Source organism: Leptonotus elevatus, chromosome 17 (genome assembly GCF_054856555.1).
Source record: "Leptonotus elevatus isolate MCC_2025b chromosome 17, RoL_Lele_1.0, whole genome shotgun sequence".
In the NCBI taxonomy this organism is placed as follows: Eukaryota; Metazoa; Chordata; class Actinopteri; order Syngnathiformes; family Syngnathidae; genus Leptonotus; species Leptonotus elevatus.
Window position 1 is genome coordinate 6,703,950 of NC_141255.1, and position 20,861 is coordinate 6,724,810.

A 20,861-nucleotide genomic window follows, 5' to 3' on the forward strand; every position below is an offset into this window, starting at 1 on the left:
GTCATATAATGTATGTATGTAATTAGTGTAATGAACAATTTTACAGGTGCATTTGACACTTAAAAATATTTTTTATTTATTAGGTAATTATTATAAAATTTATCTCATGAAAAAAAACAAGAAATGAGAAGGATTTTTTTTTTAGCTAATGAAATAATTGGTGAATCATTTATTTTGACTAACAAAAAATAGAAGTTTAATGAACAATTGTATCAAATAAACATATAATCATAAAAAAACGTACTTTTTTAATTGTTTATTTTTGTTCATTAAATAATTGGTTAGCTATAGAATTTTTTTCTAAATCAATTTTTAAATTTGACCTTGGTATGATTTTAGTTTATTTCTGTAACTAAAAAATAGTCATGACCATTGTGCGTTATACATTATTAAATAGCTGGCTGACTTAGAGATCCATCATAAACAATACAATATAAGAACGAGTTTTGTTTTGTTTAACTATTAAAATTGTTTACCGCACACACATGCTTATTAGGCAAGATTGAGTGTCACATCACGTCACTCCCCATGACTCAAGCTAATCTATGAAAACCATCCCACACTTTTTGGGTGCCAATTTCGACATTGTCATCTATGCATTAATCACACTAACGGTCACAAACCTGGAGGTCGACAGTACATTTGGCCCCACTTCACCTCCGACCCTTCCCCAACCCCCATTCACCTGAGAGACATCAGTGCTTCCTGTCTACTCGCAAACAAAAGACTTACATAACCGCAGGGCTGCAAAACTGAGCATTTTTTGCTGCTGACGCTGCAAATTCACATGTATGTAGCATACAGAAAACAGAAGTAAACTGCAAAAGTAGCATATTTAGTAGCCTGAATTCAGTATTTCCTTATCATTGTTTGTTTGTTTGACGTGATCAGTCGCAACGGTCCTCAGTGACCTTCCCGTGATAGTTTTTGACTGTAAACGTGAAACGCTCTTGATTAGTCACAGTTGACTTGATTGGATTAACAATCCTTTTTTGTAGATGACATCAGCAATGTGCAAATGAAATGTCTTAGAGAGTGCATTTGCATGTGACCTGTGCCACTTAACATCCTCAGGGAGTGCTTTGTATTTGCTGAGCTCCCTGAAGGCCTATTGGATAAAAGTGTGTGTGTGTTTGATTAGAGAGGACCATTTGCAAAAAGCCATCAAGCACTGAAGACACACTCAAAATGGGTAGAAAGGTAGCAACAGAGTGTCCATTGAAAGAGAAAAGAAACAAATAATGTTCATTGATGGGCTGTACGGTGAGTAGTGGTTGTTAAGCCTGTTTTGCAGCCCAGAGGTTCTGGGTTTGAATTCCGGCTCGTATGTGTTTTGGAGGGAATCTGGATTCCTCCCACATCCCCCAAACTTGCATATTAGATGAGCTGGCAACTAATGAGGACAAGAAGAATCGAAAACAAGCTAAATTGACCCATGATTTTGACTAGGGTTTCTCAACCCTGGTCCTCGAGGTTTTCCATGTCTCCCTATTCCCATGCAGCTGATTCCAATGACAGCTCATCAGCAAGCTCTGGAGAAACCTGATAAGGATCCTCACCTGCGTTGCACTATAAAAACAACTGGGTAAAAAATAACCCAACTATGGGTCAAATGGACCAATCCTCTACTTGGGTCAATTTGACTCAACTTTGAGTCAAGAAATGGGTCTTTCAGCGTAAAACCACTCATGAATATTGGTCCGATCCTTTACTTGGGTCAAACAATTGGGTCATTTTGTATAAAACAAACCAGAAAGTTGGGTCAAATAGACCCATAAAGTGCTTTTTTGATCCATAATTGGGTTACTTTTGACCTAAATGTTTTTAGTGTGGAATAGGGAGCGATGGAAAACAGGCTGGATAGTGTGCCCCGAGGACCAGGGTTAACAAACACTGAGTTAAACTATGTGCTAAGAGTTTTTCAACACAGGTTGCGCATCTTTAGAGATATAAACTTGCTTTAATTGAGGATAAAGCAGCATCAAAATTGACCCACGTTTTGAAGCGTGTGCCAAGGGGGGGGGGGGGGGGATAACTGAGGTTGCGGTGGAAATTTGCACTAATGAGGACAAGAAAGAAAAAAGTTGACCCACTGGGTAGCACCTTTTGTGTAATCCTTTTGAATGGCAAATTAACAAATGGTCTTGCCAAGAGAAAAATCACCCAAATTTACTGTATGCTTCCAAGTGTTTTCTAGCCATTAGTAATGTAGGGTAAGAAAACTCCAAGGGATTGAAAGGGATTATCAGAGTTGTGCAGGAAAGGCGGCAGTGGTTTGAACTTCGCTGGTATGTCCTGACTCAGCGGCGTGCAACTGTGACTATCAAAGCTGAAATGATGACTTTTGCCAGCACACTTTTGCATGATCTGCACGGCGCACACATACGAATACCTTTCCATCACGTGGATACTGACGTGATTATCGGGAACACACACACTCGCTGGCAGGTGACAGATTTGGGTAGTGAAAGACATGGAGATTCTCCAGATACAGCTGTTAATAAGTAAGCCCCACTCCTGTTTCGTTTTGTTTGCTGTGCAACGGATGGAAAATTAGACCAATGACATACAAACATAGGCAACCTGGAGATGTAGGCCTCTGCCATCACAAGTGGACCGTTTCTTTTGCACGCGATACATCACCATATCCGTCCAATTAATACTATAGGAACAAAATCACAATTCATCCTCATCGTGAGCGTGCCATTCTGAATTTACATAACCGCCTCCCACTCAAGAGTGGACGATCATGCCAACACCAAAAGCTAAGCAGAGCTGCAGTGATTGACTACTCGAAATCGGCGGTCATGACGAAGTGCTTCAAACGTCTGTTAGTGGGAGTTTCGCAGAGCTGCCGACTGAAAAACGATCCCGTCCGTAACATGACTATCCCGAGGTGGCGTGAGAACAAAGGGCCTTGTAGCCTGAGCCCGTTTGATGATCACGCGGCCTTCTAATGTCAAAGCGTTCGTTTGAACGGGCAAAAGTATTGGGAGGTGCCTTTGGAACATGAAATGACATCAGCTTCCACTCGCACTGTAAAACTTTATCATTTTAAACTTTTCCAAAACATGCAAACATTGCCTTTAAAACAGGAAGTGTGAGTTCAAATAGCGATTCTAGTTTTTAGCCGAGAACGGAAAGAAGGACAAAAGAAAGGATTGGAGATAGGACAGGATGGTATGAAAGGAAGGAAGAGAGGGAGGATGGAAGTAAGGATAATAACGAAGGAACGATGGAAGTAGAAAGGAAAGCATGGATGAAAGAAACAAGGATGTAGGAAAGGAAGGAAGGAAGCAAGTGAAGGACTGATGGAAGGAAATAAGGAATGAAGGGTGGAAAGAAGGATGGGAGATGAAAAGGAAGGTTGAAAGTGACAAAGGAAGGACAAAGGACGAAAGGAAGGAAGAGGCTCAACACCTGACCACTAGGTCAAAACAAATCCTATCCCATACTTGGCCTTGAAATCCTAATTTGAAACCTTAACTAGAAACCCAAACCCAGGCTAGAAATCCTACTCTAACACCCCTAATTATTTCATAACTAGGGGTGTTAGAAAAAATCGATTCGGCACTATATCGCAATATTACAGCGCGCAATTCTCGAATCGATTCACTATGCGGCCAAATCGATTTTTAAACATCACTTTTTTTATGGGAATATTCAACAAAATGTCTTACTTAGGGTTGGGTTTCACACTTTAAGCATAGAAGAATGTTATATTAATGGAATATTAAACATGAAACAGACTGCAACCTGTTTGTTAAATGCAGTAGCTCAGTTATAAGCCTAAATTTTCAGATAAATACATTTTCGTACAAATCTTACAGTGTACATGTACAAGTTTACTGATGAGTATTTTCTAAATTTGAGTTGTAAAAAATCGCAATAATAAACTTATAGATTTGTATCGGGATTAATTGGCATTGAATCGAATCGTGACCTATGAATCGTGATACGAATCGAATCGCCGGGTACTAGGCAATTCACACTCCTATTCATAACTATTATTGTAATAAATAACTATAAATTAAATGAAATAACAATCAATTCAAGTGTATGCCTGCTTTCAGTATTACGTTTTCCTCGAAGTTTGCATGACTCCCAGGCCTGAGTGATGGTACTGGGAATGTTTGTAAACACTGCGTCAGAAAGAGGGGGCGGGAAAGGGGGGGGGGGGGGGCGGGTTGGTTGTTTTTTGAACATTTTTAAGGCGTAGAAGAGGAATGTGTGAATTTACAGTGAAGCGAGGGGAAAGTAGGGGGAGCCGAGGAGCTTGGAGGAGGAGAAGCGAAGGGGGCGTGCGGTGGTAACCAGACCCGTGTGTTTACCATGCACCCAGAAACACATGAGGTCCTGCCCCGGGGACAATGTGTTCCAAAACACGTGTTGAGTTCCAAAACGTGCATGGCGTCATACCTTAGGGAGCCGTTTTTAATATTTGGTCGCGTTGCTAAATATGGCCGCCACTCTACACGGCTGTAACACACAACCCCAATAATAATAGACTGTATTTCTGCTGAAGCTGCAATAAGAACAGCCAAGTACCAATGTATCTTGACTTAGGAACTTCATTTGTAACTCAGTTTACTCTCATATCAAATCCATTTTCTCCATTGAAATGAATTGAAATGCAAATAATCTGTTCCAGCCGCTCAAAAAAAATCCTAAAATGTTTTTGTTACGTTTCTAATTACAAAAAAAATACAACAAAACACGGTATAATTAAAAAATAATAATAATTCAACATGAAAGATACGGTATTATAACTTTTCTAAGTTCATTCATATTAAAATGACATCATTATCCCACTGAATCAAGCCGATCGAATCGTTCCACTTTCAAATAAACCGTCCTTGAATCGTATCAAGATATGTATCGAATCATCCTTTCTTAGAGAGGTGGATCTGACTTTGGACTGATGGATGCTTGCCTGTCGGAACTTGTCTGTGTTCCACTCCCAGTCCTCTTTACTTCTTAATCTTAGTCGCGGAAAACCAGGCTCTTTCGGACGGCGTCAAACAACGTATTGTGGCTCTCATATTCATAATTTCCTCCCTCTTGGCTGTAGCCCCTCCTTGCGCGATAGACGAGGAGTCTGTTTTCACGAGAGTCTAGTTGAATCCAGTTCTCGCTGCCCCAAGATAGGCCCGCCTTGTCTTGCTTTTCTTTTCTTTTTTCTTTTTTTTATCTCCTTTTTGATTCCTCTGTACAGCACGCTATTCTTTCGCTTGCTTTGTCCTTGAGTCTTTGTGCAGAAACTTTAATGAGACTCTCTCGTGACAGGAAGTCTTAACTCATTCACTCGCAGCCATTTTCACTGAAGCAATCCCCTTCACTCCCAGCTGTATTGTTAGATTTTGACTGATTTTGCAAGGTCCACAGAATATTCTGTTCTATTGCTCTAAAAACATGAAACAAAAGAAAGATTAGAGTATATTTCTATTTCCGTTTTGCAGCAATTAGCATTAGAATATAGCTAAGTTTCATCATTATTCACAAATCTATTTAGAAATGTGAGTAAATTAGCTTTTTTTTCAACATGGCCCTCGTTGATCTCTTTTCCTCTTCTGCCACCTGCTGGCCGTTTGTGTAATAACTACCATTTATTCAACCGTTCTTTGCATTTGAGAGGCTGCATCAAAGCCTTCTTTATGCTCTTGCATTAGAAAAAACATTTAAAAACTTATAAATCCGTCTTTAAAACATTTCAAATAGAACGTATTTATACGTTTTTGGAAGCAAATGAGTTCATAATATAAGGTCCCAATAGTCTGATTACTAACTAATCAAGCAGCAAAATCAATCCATTTTATCCACCTCAGGAGGCGACCATTTTGCCACTTGCTGTCGACTGAAGATGATGTCACAGTGCCTTGAGTAATTGTAATGACTAATTGTACCACATAATTTGTAACAAATTATTTTCTGGACTCCCAAGATGGTCACCAGTTTGAGACTAGAAGGGAAGAAATAGATTCCCGGAGCAGATGTGTTTTTTTTTGTTGTGTTTTTTGTTTGTTTGGTGAACATCAGGTCAGGCTGAAGCAATTTTTAAAAATTGCAATCTCTTCTTCAATATTGCGCTTGAAAATGTATTTGTGATTTTTTCTTTCTTTCTTTTTTTTTTTTTGTTAACTAAAAAGCAATATATTAATCTGTATACACAATATAAGATGTATTAAACCTAAAATTTTGGTTTTATAGGTTAGGCTTAAAAACCTAATGAAGCATTTTTGATTGATATTCATATTACTGAAAAGACTGTAACACAGTGTACAGTGAAGGTGTTGAATGTCACATCATCCTCCCGTGTGGACTTTTCCCACAAAAATCCACCTTTGCGTGTCTGTAATATACCAGCATTTGCTGTCATTTTGCCAGCCTTCCTGATATAAAGGCCCGGATGTATTCTGCGAATGCTAACCGCTCTCTCAAAATGACATCCAGTTTGTGTATTGACTCAAACATACTTATTCGGAGTTTAATTAATGGGGCGGGTTCGTGATGGATACGCAAGTGCATGTGCGTGCGCTCTTCACTCTCTTACAGGCTGCTTGAACCCATTAAATATTTACTAGAGTGCAGCTCGAGGGTTATATATAGGATCGGAACATGAAAGCATGAGTTTACACGGCCAGACAGTTGCTGCTTCATCAGCATGCTGCATGTGCACCGAATTCTAATCATGTGGATATTGATATTCTGGCACCTTTCCACACACTACTAAATCCCAAGTGTGTTTACAAGTCTGTTCTTAACATTTACATTTATTTTATATGTCAATGTCGATTTGATTTAGATTATTTCCTCATCTCTAATTACTTCAGGGCACCAAACATAACATGGGGGAAAAGGGTTGGTGTCTGTTGTTAGTGCCATACTGAGGAGCTCATATACAAATACTGCTTCAACCATGTTGAAGTGCGTTGAGGAGTTTCATGTAGTGCTTTGCCGCCATCTTGTGGCAGCTATATGGAGTTCCAGTATAACCCTTGATAGGGGCGTGTCAATTGCTTACAGATTTTTTGCTATTCACAGCAGGGCTTGGTCCTTGACCCCTGCAGGAGAACACTAAGGCAGGGGTCCACCATGGAGACCGCATGAGTAGCTTGCAGGCCTGTTCCAAAAGTAGCTCACCCGCGATGGGGCATTGTGATTTTCTAGGAATCTTGTATAAGTGATCGTTCGAAAATGTAAACAATGGAAGAGATTTATAGAAATACAGTAAAGTGTTGCATATGTTATTCTGAGAACTAACATGGTGAATGTTTTAACATAAATGAATGTCATTAAGAAATTAAGAAATGCTTGTTGAGCTGTTTTTTTTGTTCGATTTTTTTCACCAAATCTTATTATCCTAATAATAATAATAATAATAATGCTAATATTGCTGATAGTAGTAATAATAATAATTATAATAATAATATAACTGCGATTGGCTGGCAACCAGCTCAGGGTGTACCCTACTGCTCGAAGCCAGCTGGGATAGGCTCCAGCGCCCCCCGCGACCATTGTGAGGACAAGCGGTTAAGAAAATGGATGGAATAATAATATAATGATGAATGGTATTTTGAGCGTTTCAAAAGTGCGTAGCAAACTGGCCAAGAAGTAGCTCTCAGTTTAAAAAAAGGTGCTCGTCCCTGCACTGAGTAAGAACATTACCGAATGCAATTTTGGGGGAAATTTCCTAGAGTTTAGTTGAGCGTCTCTATATGCCTTGCAATTGACTGGCAAAGAGTCCATGGTGCATGCGGCCTCTTAAAAAAAAAAAAGGAAAATAAAGCCAGCTTAGCTGTTTTGTTGCTTTGCAGAAGTTATAAACCTCAAGAAGAAATTAATGAGGTCATACGCTTACTTCTCCTTTTGGAGAACACATGCTTGACAATGAGTATTTCCAGTATCCGGAATTGTGTAATATTTTTTTGCATTATTTAGCCATTACTTTTTCCAAAAATTGTCAATTGAAATATATTTGGGACTATTTTTTCCCTGTACTATACTGCCATCTAAGGCATAAAAAACTTCTACCTACAACATGCTGTTGTAATGGCGTTCAACTATCGAAAGGGGGCAGCCTAACATAACTTCAATGACAAATCGTTCATCTGGGTGATGATGACACAAAAAATAAGGTTAAAGTACCACTGATTGTCACGCCAATCTAAGTGGAGTGAAACTCGTTCTCCTCATTTGACCCATCCACTGAGAGCACCGCCAATGTGGAAGAAAGAAAGCAGTTAAGACGCTTCTTTTACATTCAATTCAAAGCTAATGAGAACTTCAAATGCTAACTATGCTAACACAGAATACGATAGCAACCTGAATACAGAAAGTGCTGAGGCTACTTGACTGTTTTTGTTTACATCCATTATTGTACTCAGTTGGAATATTTTTGAATGGTGTGTACATTACACTCACTCACTCACTCACTCACTCACTCACGCACGCACGCACGCACGCACGCACAGCTGCGTCTTCCTGCTCTTTGGCACTGCAGACCTCATCAGACTTGGTGATGGTCCCAAGGGAGTCAGGGGTTTGTGGAATGGAAAGGAATCTTGTGTGACCGTGTCTGTCTGGGTCTGTATGTTCCTTATGATGTGGCCACATAAACCCATTGCCCAATTCCCATTTTGGGTTTAAACTGAAGACACTCGACTCAGACAAAGGAGCGTGACCCTATGAGACAATGGCACTGATGACTTAAAAATGTTCAGCATTGGAAACCAGAGAATGAATGTAATGGAAAGCAAATGTCCCGAATGAGCTGAACAATTTGAAGTTGGAACGGTTTAAAATGCTTGAGAAATGTACTGTAGAAATAGGAAGTTGATATTAGCGGTGCTCTAATCCTTCGGCTGTTTTCCGTGATCAGCATATGTCGATCATTGCCTGTTATTGCCGATCACAAAAACTGATCATTGAATCATAATGTATGTTTGTGCATTTTGTGCACTGCCAATCTGAAATAATGTCCTGTTTTTGTATAACGGGGACATTTTGATAGATTTTTCTCTCTCTTAAATCTGATTCAATAGGCTCCATCACCCGCGCGAAGAAAATGTATGGATGAAATCTGATTCATCAGTTGATCGGAAAAAAATTATTGATTGATTAGGCGATTATTAAAGGAATCAACTTAATCGCATATGTACTTATGAATATATTGATTTGCAGAAACACTGAAAAATATGTGAATTTGGAAAATATGAAAAATTATTCTCATGATGTCCTGAATGAGCTTCACAGTTTGAAGGTGTAATGGTTTAAATCACTTCAGAAATGGGATTTTATTAGGTAAAATTTTTAAATTCTTTGCATTAAACTAGTAAATTTATGTATAAAATGAAACATAGTTACAAGACGTCCTGAATGAGATGGAGTTTTATGTTGGAATGGTTTGAATCAGTTTGAGAAATGTGGAATAATTTCGGTCAGAATTGTGGCATTTTGATCTCCAATGTGTCACACATTGCTTGAATAAGTACTGATACATGGAAGGGTAAATTACATTTGGAAAAGGTTCATGGGTAATGTGGAATTGTGGGAAAAGTGGGAATTTGAGGAGAATGATAGCCCCTTTGATGTTTGATTTGAAATGTGGACATTATTGGTAAGGAATAAAATAGAGTATGTTCCATTGAAAAGCACAAATTGGGAAATTTGGACTGCCTCTAATTTGACCACCCGTTGAGCGTCTGCCGCTGCTCATTTTCTCTTGTAATTCCTTTTCCTCTGTCTTTGTTTTGCTTGCAGATAAAAATCTGCGGGGGAGAGGAAAAAGAGAGACAAGAGACTCCCATCTTTTGGGAAGGTATGACCGTATCCTTAGCCTCATCCCATTCTGGTGATTGGCGGCGCTGGCCCCGCTGTTCTCTTTGGGAATGTTGACAGTCCACACATGTAGGGAGAGAGATTGAAGACGATGGAAGGGGGGGGAGGTGAGAGAAAAAAAAATGACTTCACCGCCATTGCTGGACTGCCCCCTTTTCCCCCTTCAGCCTCTCTCTGTCTCCCAACTTTTTATCCCTCCCTCCTCCTAAATGATTCTGGAAGAGAGTGAAGGAGCATTCAGAGCGAAGAGCTTCGCGTAGGAGAGGGTCGGCACACTGGCACTGAAGGGAAGCGTCTGGACTAAAAAGGATGGGGTTTGTGGACAGGTTTGTTTAGATTTTTGAAGAAAAAAGGGGCATGAGGTTTCTTTCTGTGGGGGAGACACCAAGGAGACAATGGATTGAGGAAGAAGCGATGCTTTTAAGGAACGTCGCACTGAGCTTTGAGGACGCAAATTCCGGTGGCTTGAATCGGTCAAGAAATGTGGAAAGATTAGGTAAAAAAATTCATTATGTGGGATTTTGGGGAATGTGGAAAATAGTTCCGAGATAACTTGGAATGAATTGAACAGTTTGAAGTGATAATGGTTTCAATCTGTGGATAAACGTGGAAGCATTAGGCCAAATTGTAAAATGTCTGGATTGAATTGTGAAATTTGTCCCCCAAAATGTGGGGGATTTGAGGAATGCAAAAAAAAAATCGGGGATGTCTTGACTGGATAGAACAGTTTTACATAGAGATGCTTTCAATTGGACAAATGATATGGAAGGACTGGTTTAAAATTTTGGGAATGTGAAAAATGTTTTTCTAATAATTGAGATGTCCTGAATCAGCATTAGATAAAAGCTGTACAAATTTAAACATAAATTTGTGAATTTTGCAATGTGCACAGGACGCATTGATCTCCCGTAAGTCCTCCTTGACCTCCGCAGAGACCTTCCTCAGTGCTCTTCACTATGTGGTGGCAAAGGTCCACGCTGTCGTGGACTTGTTGCTTCCTAGTCCTGTGCGTCCTGGACGTTTGGACCGTAGGCCAAGGGCAGCCCCGCTCCTCCCGCCAAATGGCGTCTTCCTCGTGGGCTGGCAACCTTTCGGAGAGCGCCGAGAGGAAAGTGGCGCGCCTCGGCGTGGCGTTCAAGCGCAACGTCCGCCAGCTCCGCGACAAAAGCGCCTGCCTGGATCTGGTCTTCCTGGTGGATGAGTCGTCCAGTGTGGGCGCCGGAAACTTTGGCAGCGAGCTGCGCTTCGTGCGCAAGATGCTCTCCGATTTCCCCGTAACGGCGGAGAACACGCGCGTGGCCATCGTCACTTTCTCGTCCAAGACCCACGTGGTGACGAGGGTGGACCACATCACGGCCCCCAAGCCGCACCAGCACAAGTGCTCCCTCTTCAACAAGGAGATCCCGGCTATCAATTATAGGGGAGGGGGCACTTACACCAAAGGAGCCTTCCAGCGAGCTGCGGTGAGTCGAAAAATGAGTGATGGAAGATGATGTGGTTTTATATCCAAGGTTTCATAGCAACTGTTAGCATTTGATCAGTTCTCATTAGAAATACAGTGGTCGTCAACTTGTCGCAGGGGATAGAAACCGAGCCCTGCTGGAATAGGGAACATTTGCAGGTAATTGACACCCACCACTAAAATGGTTTGTGACTGCCTGTAGGTGCTACAAGATGGTGGCAAATCACTACTTTTGTCTGAATGAAACTCCTCAACTCACTTCAACAGCGGTCCTTAGCACCATGATTGCCAAACCACAAGGAGGAGGTTGAGGAACAATGCAGTTATACGGTTTTATTCTACTTTGAAGGCATCTCGCACAAAACCACTGCCCAAGAAGGCATTTTTTTCAGACACCAAAACGTTTCCAGGTGGAACTTGTCATCCGATTTTCAGAATTAGAATTTGCCATTCCAACCACACTTGGCATTTTGACAGGCTGTCATTTTCAGGATAAAGTTGCTATCGTGCTATGTGTTAGCATAGCAACTGCTAGCATGTTAGCATTTGATCAATTCTTATTAGAAATGGTCCCAGGATACTGGAAGTGATGCGAAACAGCATTTCAACTGGCTTGAACGCTTTCTCTATTCATGTTGCCATTTTAGCATACCAATTGTGAGCTGGCTGTATCTTGCTGTGTGTTGGCATATGAACTGGTTGCGTGTTAGCATTTAATAAATTCTCATTTGAATTAGTAGCAGAATAAAGAGAGGGATGTGCTGTCAAACACTTGTCAGGTGACATCAGAAGTTTCTCTATTCTAGTTGCTATTATACTTTATGCTAGCTAGCATAGCAACTACCAGTTTTTATCTTGCTATGTGTTAGCATAGCAACTGTTAAGAGTGTTAGCCTTTGATTAAGTCTCATTAGAAATGGTACCTGAATACAGGGAGGGATATAAAACCGTTATCAGTCAGCTTTTTTATTTATTTATTTATTTTTTAATTTATTTTTTACTCGTGATGCCCTCTCGTGAGTTTGCCATCTTAGCACAGCTCAAAGGTTAGCTTATTTATGGTTTGTTGATTTGAGGCGCCTGACACTCGACCGTGCGCACACACACACACACACACACCCGCACACGCGTGAAGGAGGACATATGGCCCGGTTCATCTGTCAAGTTCACGTAGCCCAGCTGTGTAAGTAAGCCATGTTGGTGGTATGAGGTTGCTGCTGTACAAGCACTTCTTGCATCGGGTCTGCTTTCAGTCAACTTGTCCTGCACAACATTTAATATATTTGTGCAAAACTGCAAATTGTGCCTGCGACGGTTGATGGATACACACAAATACTGAAAGTCATAGAAAAACACTCAATGCATTTTACATTTAGTCATTTTTTTACTGGATTCTCCCCGGTGTTTCCAGCGCTTAGCCATGGGCCATATCCGTTGGCTAACGGTTTGGCCCTCAGGACAGTTTCTCAACTCAACCTCCTTCAGTCAAATGCTGATAAGGAGACTCCTGGCCAGGTCCCACGCTGCTGAAAACCACAACACCAAGACAAAAAATAATCGCTCTAGAGGGTGGGCAGGTACTCAAGTGCGTTAACAGTATTCCCAAATACTCCCTAAGTGATTTATCTAGTAATGTGTGCATAGATTTTTAAACTCTTCCTCATGGATGAGGCCCCCCTTGCTGCTCACAAAGATTCAATAATCCTGTAAAGTCATTTGGTTGAGCAAGACTCTCATTTTTCGCGAGGTGAGAGTTTGGTGTTCTTTGGGACAGTGATGACGATAATTGATAATTGCATAATAGTAATAACAGGGCCATGTTTTATTCCCTCAGCGGCTCTAAGAGGCTGGGATCCATTAAGAGAGGGAGACATTTTTCCACCAGGCTTGCATGTAGAGACACGACTCTTTGGTCTCCATCTGTCTCGTGTCTCGGTCTCGGCCTAGGCGTCGAGCGTCGTCAGCATGTGTCGTGGTCATGTCTCATTTTTGCCTTTTTTTTGCATTGCTTGTGGAAAGAATGCAGACAGAAAATTAGGGGACAATATAGAGAATTCTTTTTTCCCCACATGAGGAAACTTTGACATTTTTCCTCATTAGAAGCTGCCTTGTCTACGTGCGAAAGTGCAAAATCAATAGTTTTCTTCCTTTGGGGAAAGTACATCAGTAGAGCAACATCATTGTTTTGTCTTCTTAAGGAAAGTGTAACATTTATAGATTGTCTTCTTTTTAGGAAAGTTCACTGTAAAAAATGTCGTTTCTTTTTAGCAAAGTGCAACATAAATAGTTTGTCTTCTTTAGGGAAATGTAACATGAACAGTTAGTCTTCTTTTTAGGAAAGTGCAGTAATAGGATGTCTTCTTTTTAGGAAGGTGCAACATCAATAGTTTGTTTTCTTTAGGAAATATCTGTTAACAAGTTTGTTTTCTTTTTAGGAAAACAACATCAATAGTTAGTCTTCAGCAAAGTATGACATGTATAATTTGTCTTCATTTTAGGAAAGTGTATCATCAATAGCTTGTCTGCTTTTTAGCTAAATATAACCTCGGGAGTTTGTCTTCTTTGTATATTATCGTCCTCAAGAGTTTTCACGAGACAGTGCTGTGTCACCTTCTTGCTGCAGGTGGACATGCGGCCACGGTTCCGATTTTTGAGCGGACTTGGGCAGCATACAAGGAGAGTTGATAGGGGGAGAGGGCACGGGAGAATGTGAGGAAAATGGCTGAAGAGGTTTTTTTTTCTTTTAAAGTAACTGATGGTAAGGTGGCACGCAAATCTGGGTCAAAGGAGATCCTGGAATTCTTTATTGGCATGATCCCCTCTGCTTTGCCAGCCAGCGTTTAAACTCGCAGGTGGGCAATTTAAATTTCCCCCACTTCTGTATTGAATGCTTCCAAACTCACCTGGAAAGCCGTTGGGCTCATTAATCACAGCGAAATGTTTATGGACTGCACATCTTTCCATGTTTGTCATCGAGTGTAATTAAGAGTACATTAGAGTGGTTTGAGTGGGAACGCGTGAACACGTGTGCGCGGCTGACGGCCGTAAAACAGACACGAGCGCGTCTGCGTCATGTAATCACTTCAATAACTCCTAACCGGCGCTAAAAATATAAATGGCCGTCCTGGGCCTTGCCAAGCCGCAGCAGGCCAAACAAATAACGTGACTCTCATTCCAGTGAGTCAGCACAATGTCTCCCATTCCTCCCATTTCTGTGTTTTCCGTCCGAACTCAAGACCGCTTCAAACACTGCCTGCAAGGTTAAACGAGACCCATGGTCATAATATTTGCGAGTGCACAGCCAGCAGAGGTGGCAACTGGCAAAAGCAGGACAGATACTTAATGTGTAAAAAGTGAACTTTTGGGCTAAAGGGTCATTTTTGATTGATTCATTGATGATGTAAAAAAAAATTGTGGCGAAAATGTCTTTGCAAAAATACTTTTAATGATAAAATAATGTGCTTTTAAAACTGTGTTACACAGTTGTGCTTTTAAAACTGTGTTACACAGTTTTGCTCATAAGTTTACATACACTAGGGGTGTGTAAACTTATGAGCACAACTGTCTTTGTGTTATATAGCTCAGCCTCTGCTCTGAAGAATGAAAAAAAAAACATGGCTAAAGAGCACCCTTTGCACAAAATGAAAGCAAGGTGCAAGTCTTTGATCCAGCTCCCAAGGGTGAAGCCAGACCGCGATAAAATGATAAGACAAGGCTCTGCTTCCTGTCTCGGCAACCGCCACTTCCCGCCATCTTGGCCTTAATCATTTCCTCCCACTCGCGGTGCGTCTGCTGCTGGCCTCCACGCAGCCCCTCAGTCTGGTCCTCGGGATCAGGGATGCTTCACCTCGCCGCGATAAGACGGAGAGTCAAATGCCTGACGAGGCAAGTAGGTCATTGTGGGTGAAAATGATCTCACTAGCCATGACGATCCACTCAATTTAATTGTTTGACAAATGATTGTTACTTCACGGGACTCCCCCCGCTCCTGCCTTCTTTTCTGCAATGGATGCGCAATATTTTCCAGAAATTTGGGCCTATTTTCCAGCCTCTGAGTGTCTCGAACGCAAGGACCCTGAGGCCTCCTCATTCATGACTGCGCAGATAGTTTCCATCTTTTCAGACATTACATTGCCATGTGTTTTTTTTCCTGGAAAGCCTACCGTCACCTCGCCGGTCACCCGTGACGACATATAAGTGCTACAAAATGGATGTGGTAGTATGTATGGTTAGATGGTGGGAGTAATAAAGTATATGTAGGGGAGACCGGGGCTAGTTGTATCACTTTTTATACTTTTATATATTTCTTGGAATCAACGCATCATATATAAACAAAATGTATACCAGATGAAAGACCAAATTATTAGGTAGATTTTTTGTATTCATGTCATTTTCATACTTTGTGCCAGTGCAGAGTTATAAGCCATCAAATAGAGGTAGTGAACATGTGACATGTTGCCCCACCAATGGGTAAGTTGTCACACTATATGGGGTAAGATGTCACACTGGATTTCGCAACTAATGAAACTAGGACAAAATGATCCCTGTTCTTCTGTTTATGTTTTTTTTTTTCTTTCTTTTTTTACAGCCAGAGAAATTGTTTGTCATTGATCTTGAAAATTTACAATAGTCATTGAGCAAACGTTAACGTACTACTTCCAGCAGTTCCTAAGGACTTTAATCTATTAAATAGTCTAATCTATAGTCATAGCTCTCAGCCACAAATGCCTGTTTCGCTTCCCTTAAACTGGAAATACTATATTTAATTAAAAAATAAATAAATAAAGCATTTCGGTTAATGGATGGATGGTTCATCATGAAACTTAAACCAGTTCTGACATCTGGGCATATTGTAGTTCCAACAATTTTTCATTGGCCCATTCTTTGCATATGTGACAACAAACCCCAAAATGATTGAGACAAGTTGTCCCAAACTACCATGTTGGCTATTACTTGCTCTAGTTTAAATTTAGCTTAAAACAAAGCAGTGACTGAGGCATGACAAGATGCCCGAATCTCTCCTCTAACGAGTCCACATGATTTGCTGCTAGAATTTGTCTATGTACGATGCCTGTTTCAAAATTTATGAAGTTGAAAATGTTTACTTTGGGTTGTGCAAAACAGATAACTGGCACTCATCTCAGCTCACAATGTGCTATTCTCTTCTCAGTACACAACCCCTGACCATTTATACAAAGAAAACTAGTATTCCACTTTTTCGTTGCGCCCTCTGGTGGAAAAAAAAATTGCAATGTGACAACTTACCCGTGATACAACTACCCCCGGTCTCCCCTACTTTGTTATAGATTTTTCAGCTTCACTGTTCCCCCAAGTAGTTGCCACTACCCAAAGGTTCATAATTTTTTTTTAAATATTCCAAGCACATATCTCCAGTGATGTGCTGACAGATGGCCAGGTAAGACGCAGATATGCGCACTGCAAGGTCAGCCGAGTTCAACGGTTGTGACGGCCTTCGACCTGGGGAAATGGAAGCCCATTTATCTATGTCAGACTGGTGATTTGTAGAGAATCTTGAAAGTAGAAGCAAAAAAAAAAGTCTCTAGAAGTGTGTCTGAAAGAAGCCTGGAAATGACTGGAGATTCACGCTTCATGTAATTTTGCAGTCAGGAGTCGGCCAACCTAGAGTCCAGACACGGTGTCACTTACCCAAACCGTTCCACAGAGTTCACTTTAGCACATAAACGCCCACAATCATCAGCCACCCATGGCTTAAAATAGCGCTTTACAATCTGCTGATAAATGAAAGCCAGCAAAGGTGTTGAGGTGAGGAGTCTGGCGTATACACGGTGTGAACGGTGTGGAGGATTTGAAGGCAAATACTTTGTTGGCAGGGTCAGGGGGTCTCCAAAGGAAGTGGCTGTCAGTGGCTTTTGCGGCATGGGCTGCCACCTTCAATTATGCGCGGCATTCATGATCACTGTCATTCAGGGAAATGCAGTGAATGCTGACTTGAAAATGCACTCGTTTGCCTTCAACGTGTTGCAAGTTCACTCCCAAAGACCTGATAACAATCTCGTAGAAGCCATTTCCACACAGCCTGCAAGTGTAATTATTGTGGTTCAAGCAAAAATATTAGCGTAGCGTAGCAACTCAGTCAGACACCATGGAATGTGAAAATAAGATTGAGCCCAATATTTCTCAAAAGCACCGCCAGTGGAGTGTTGCATGTTGATGTTTGTCTTAGCGAAAGCATAAAGCAGAGCAGATAGCCTGTCAAAATAAGCACTCTCACTTCCGAAATGAATGAGGGGAGTGGGGAGGTGGCTTTTCTGAGCGGATGTGGTTAGATTGCTATTGCAGGCTTTTGTTGTTGTTTTTGAATGGTGGATTATGTGGATGCAAAAAAAAAAAAAAATCATAAAAAAATGTCCATGGATGTAAGTCATGTGAGTCTTGTTGATGTTTTTACTGCTAAGCCCTCCAGGCTATCAACGCTCCTCTAACACATAGTGTATCATTGTCTCCAAATCACACACACTGATAAGCGCCCGTTGTTGACGGCTTGTTATCGCTCCCTTGGACCTGTGCCAACATGGCTAGCAAGAGTTAGTTGGCCCAATGCATCATGCCGAGAAGTCTGTAGAAAAAGTTATATTTTCTTTGAGAATGTTCTTCTTTTTGAAAAAAAGTCAAATACGTTTTTTTTTCATTTTGTTGTCTTTTTCTTTTTTGTTTTTTTTTACTCTTGGGATGCTCTATCGGCATTTGAAGTGGCTCCCCTCGTTCTCTTTAAAATCAGGGCGGTTGAGGCGCACACAGTGCTTTATACAGGTCAACTGCAAGATCGCTCCCTTGCGGTTGATGTAGTCAGCCACGCATATGAGGTGGGCAATTAAAGACTGCCTTGCACCTCTAATCACACGTCCGTGTGTGAAAAATAAAATGTTTTTTAAGATTTAAACGATTCAGATGGATTGTCATATTCATGAATAAAACACAATGGGGGGCGAAATCTGTCTTCCTCCGTCACGATCAAATCTATCAAAATCGCGTTACGTCACCTGCACCACCATTTAGACCTGCTCTTTGCAAATCTAAGATCTAGTCTACATTTTGTCACCAAAACACTCAGCGAGGCTTGCCCCCAAAAATGAAGAAGCACCCATTTTTGCGCCTCGCGCATGTGCGCCTGTCTCCCAATAAAGTGTTTAAACATGAGGTATTTTTTTGCCTCATCCCAGACACGTTTTTCGAAGACACAGGGATTCCTTAGTTTATTGCTATTCTTCTATTTGGCACATACAATAGCAATTAAGCTCCAGCTGGCGTCACTGCAACAAATGGCTTTCACTTATGATGTGCTCATTTTCTTCACATTTCTTCTGTGGGTAAAAAAAAGAAAAGAAGAAAAAGCACAAGCTGTGTTTAGCACTTTTGTGTATTATGCCAGCATTAACTTTTCGTGTTTAACGCCACTATCTTTACATTTTATGCACAGCTACCACCCAGCTGTTACAGCGAGCGAGCGGTGCCACGGAGGGCCTGGTTCTCCTGAATGCAGCGGCGCGATAAGTCACGCTGGCAGTTGTAGGCAGCCGTCCTCCTTTTCCTCCCTCGCTCCCTCGCTCCGTGGCCTCTGTAATTACGCTCCTGCTGCCAGAGGCCGCTTGATGTTTGGCCAATTAGACAATAAAGACCAGAGCTTTCTCTCCTTCACCCCGTCACACCCTTTGTGTCCTTCTTTCCTAGGATTGGACCCTAGGATTGATTCCTTGACCAAGATCAAGACACCACAAGATGGAGGCAAAGAACTAGTTTGGTTCAAATGAAACTCCTCAACTCACTAAACATAGTTCTTTGGCATCAAGATCAGTCGTAGTCAGTTGTATGGCTTTCGGTAAACAGCCCAACTGAATATCTGTCCTCCCGAGAGTATTCGAGCTCGTCGGACCCTTGAAAATAAATGTCTCACCGAGTTGGACATCCTGTCTAATTGTATGTGGTGGATTGTAAATGCGGGGCTAAAGTTAGTTTGGGAACCGTATCTGCGTCTGCCCAGTGTTTTTGGGCGGTTTTCGACCACTGCCGAGCAGCTGGCTTGTCTGTCAAAGAAATCATTACAGTTTTGGGCCATTCTCTCATTTTCTTTCACCCCTTGCTCCTGCTGAGGTGGGGATTTGAAGCAGCCTAGAAATGAGGGTTGCTTTTAGTGGTCATGTGTGACGTTCGCCGATATTCACTCGAGTCCTGCCCGTATCGCGACAGTCTGGCCTGTGTGATTATATAACATGAAAGTTTGTGTACACTCTAGCCAGCCATTTTATATCCTGCTTGCCCCCATTAGAGCCAATTGGAGTCTGTCCCAGTCAGGTTATAATAACAATGTCAATAATATCATACATTTATAATTAGTTTTCAAATCGTTTTGACTTGAAATTTTTGTAATAGTTTTTTACATTAATTTATTTTTAGAGCAAATTTGTTCTTTTTTATTTTTTCCAAAATGCTTGGTTAGTTTCTAAAAGTTTTAGTATTGTTTTTTTTGTGTTTTTTTTATGTAGTATTTTACCTTTTTTTGTGCAGATGTACAGCAATACCAAAGTATTTAAAATTAGCCCTGAACGCTACTGAATGATATTGGCAATGACAAAGACATTTTCGCTATAATTCTAGCTAGTTTTAGTTAGCTTTATAAATGTTTCAGTTTTTTGTGTTTGGGAGAGAGTTGTCTACTTTGTCTTTGTCAGCTAATGAGTTTCTATTGTCTCCCAATAGCAAATCCTGCGTCATTCCCGTGCGAATGCCAGTAAGGTCATCTTCCTGATCACCGACGGTTACTCCAACGGTGGAGATCCTCGACCCGTGGCGGCGGCTCTGAGGGAGCGCGGCGTGGAAATTTTCACACTGGGCATCTGGCAGGGCAACATCCGAGAGCTGCACGACATGGCCTCTCACCCCAAGGAACAACACTGTTACCTGCTGCACAACTTTGCCGAGTTCGAAGCCCTGGCTCGCCGTGCGCTGCATGAAGGTAAGAGGTGATTTTTATTTATTTTTTCGTAGGATGGACCAAAACCATTTTCCCTCTTTTTTATGGCAGAATTCTTCGGATGAGCTGACCAACTTAAAAAAACATCTGTTAAAGCATTTGACGGACTTAAGAATCGGATTGCACCCATCTTTCCATTGACTTCTTTCAGTTATATAAGGTCACTTCATTGGTCTGCTGACATGACATAATGGGAATCTCGTAACATTTTAAATGATTACAGTTGTGTTTCGCTTTTAAGTAACGCCAGCAGCCATTTAATACATTCCAATTCTCTCCCTGCCATTGAGTGGGAATTCCCATAGTTGGCTCTTTGGCAGATAGCAAGCTGTTCTTCAAAAACTCAACATGTGCTTGATTAAAACTATTCATTGACACTCCCAGTTTCAGTTTACAGTAAAACGAACACAAAATAAAGAAAATTACATTGTGTGTGTTATAAACAAACACACAGTTGCCTCTTACAAAAGTTAACATGCGCGAGCGTAATGCTAACACATAATTCAAAACGCCATAGATGCATCATTGTCCAAGTATAAGAAATATTTGAAA

The 20,861-nt window shown here is 41.1% G+C and overlaps 1 protein-coding gene across 2 annotated transcripts in view; it reads left to right on the plus strand.

Moving 5' to 3' along the window:
* The first annotated feature begins 9,868 nt into the window (after positions 1–9,868).
* svep1 (sushi, von Willebrand factor type A, EGF and pentraxin domain containing 1) overlaps positions 9,869–20,861 on the plus strand; it is a 48,215-nt gene continuing 37,222 nt past the window's right edge. Inside the window, exons 1-3 of one of the 2 annotated variants that reach the window (XM_086058419.1) lie at positions 9,869–10,333; positions 10,730–11,300; positions 20,036–20,291. In XM_086058419.1, the coding sequence (XP_085914545.1) occupies positions 10,794–11,300; positions 20,036–20,291 (763 nt within the window). In that variant the 5' untranslated portion in view covers positions 9,869–10,333; positions 10,730–10,793. The remainder of the gene's footprint in view (positions 10,334–10,729; positions 11,301–20,035; positions 20,292–20,861) is intronic. The other variant, XM_086058418.1, reaches the window with a different exon arrangement.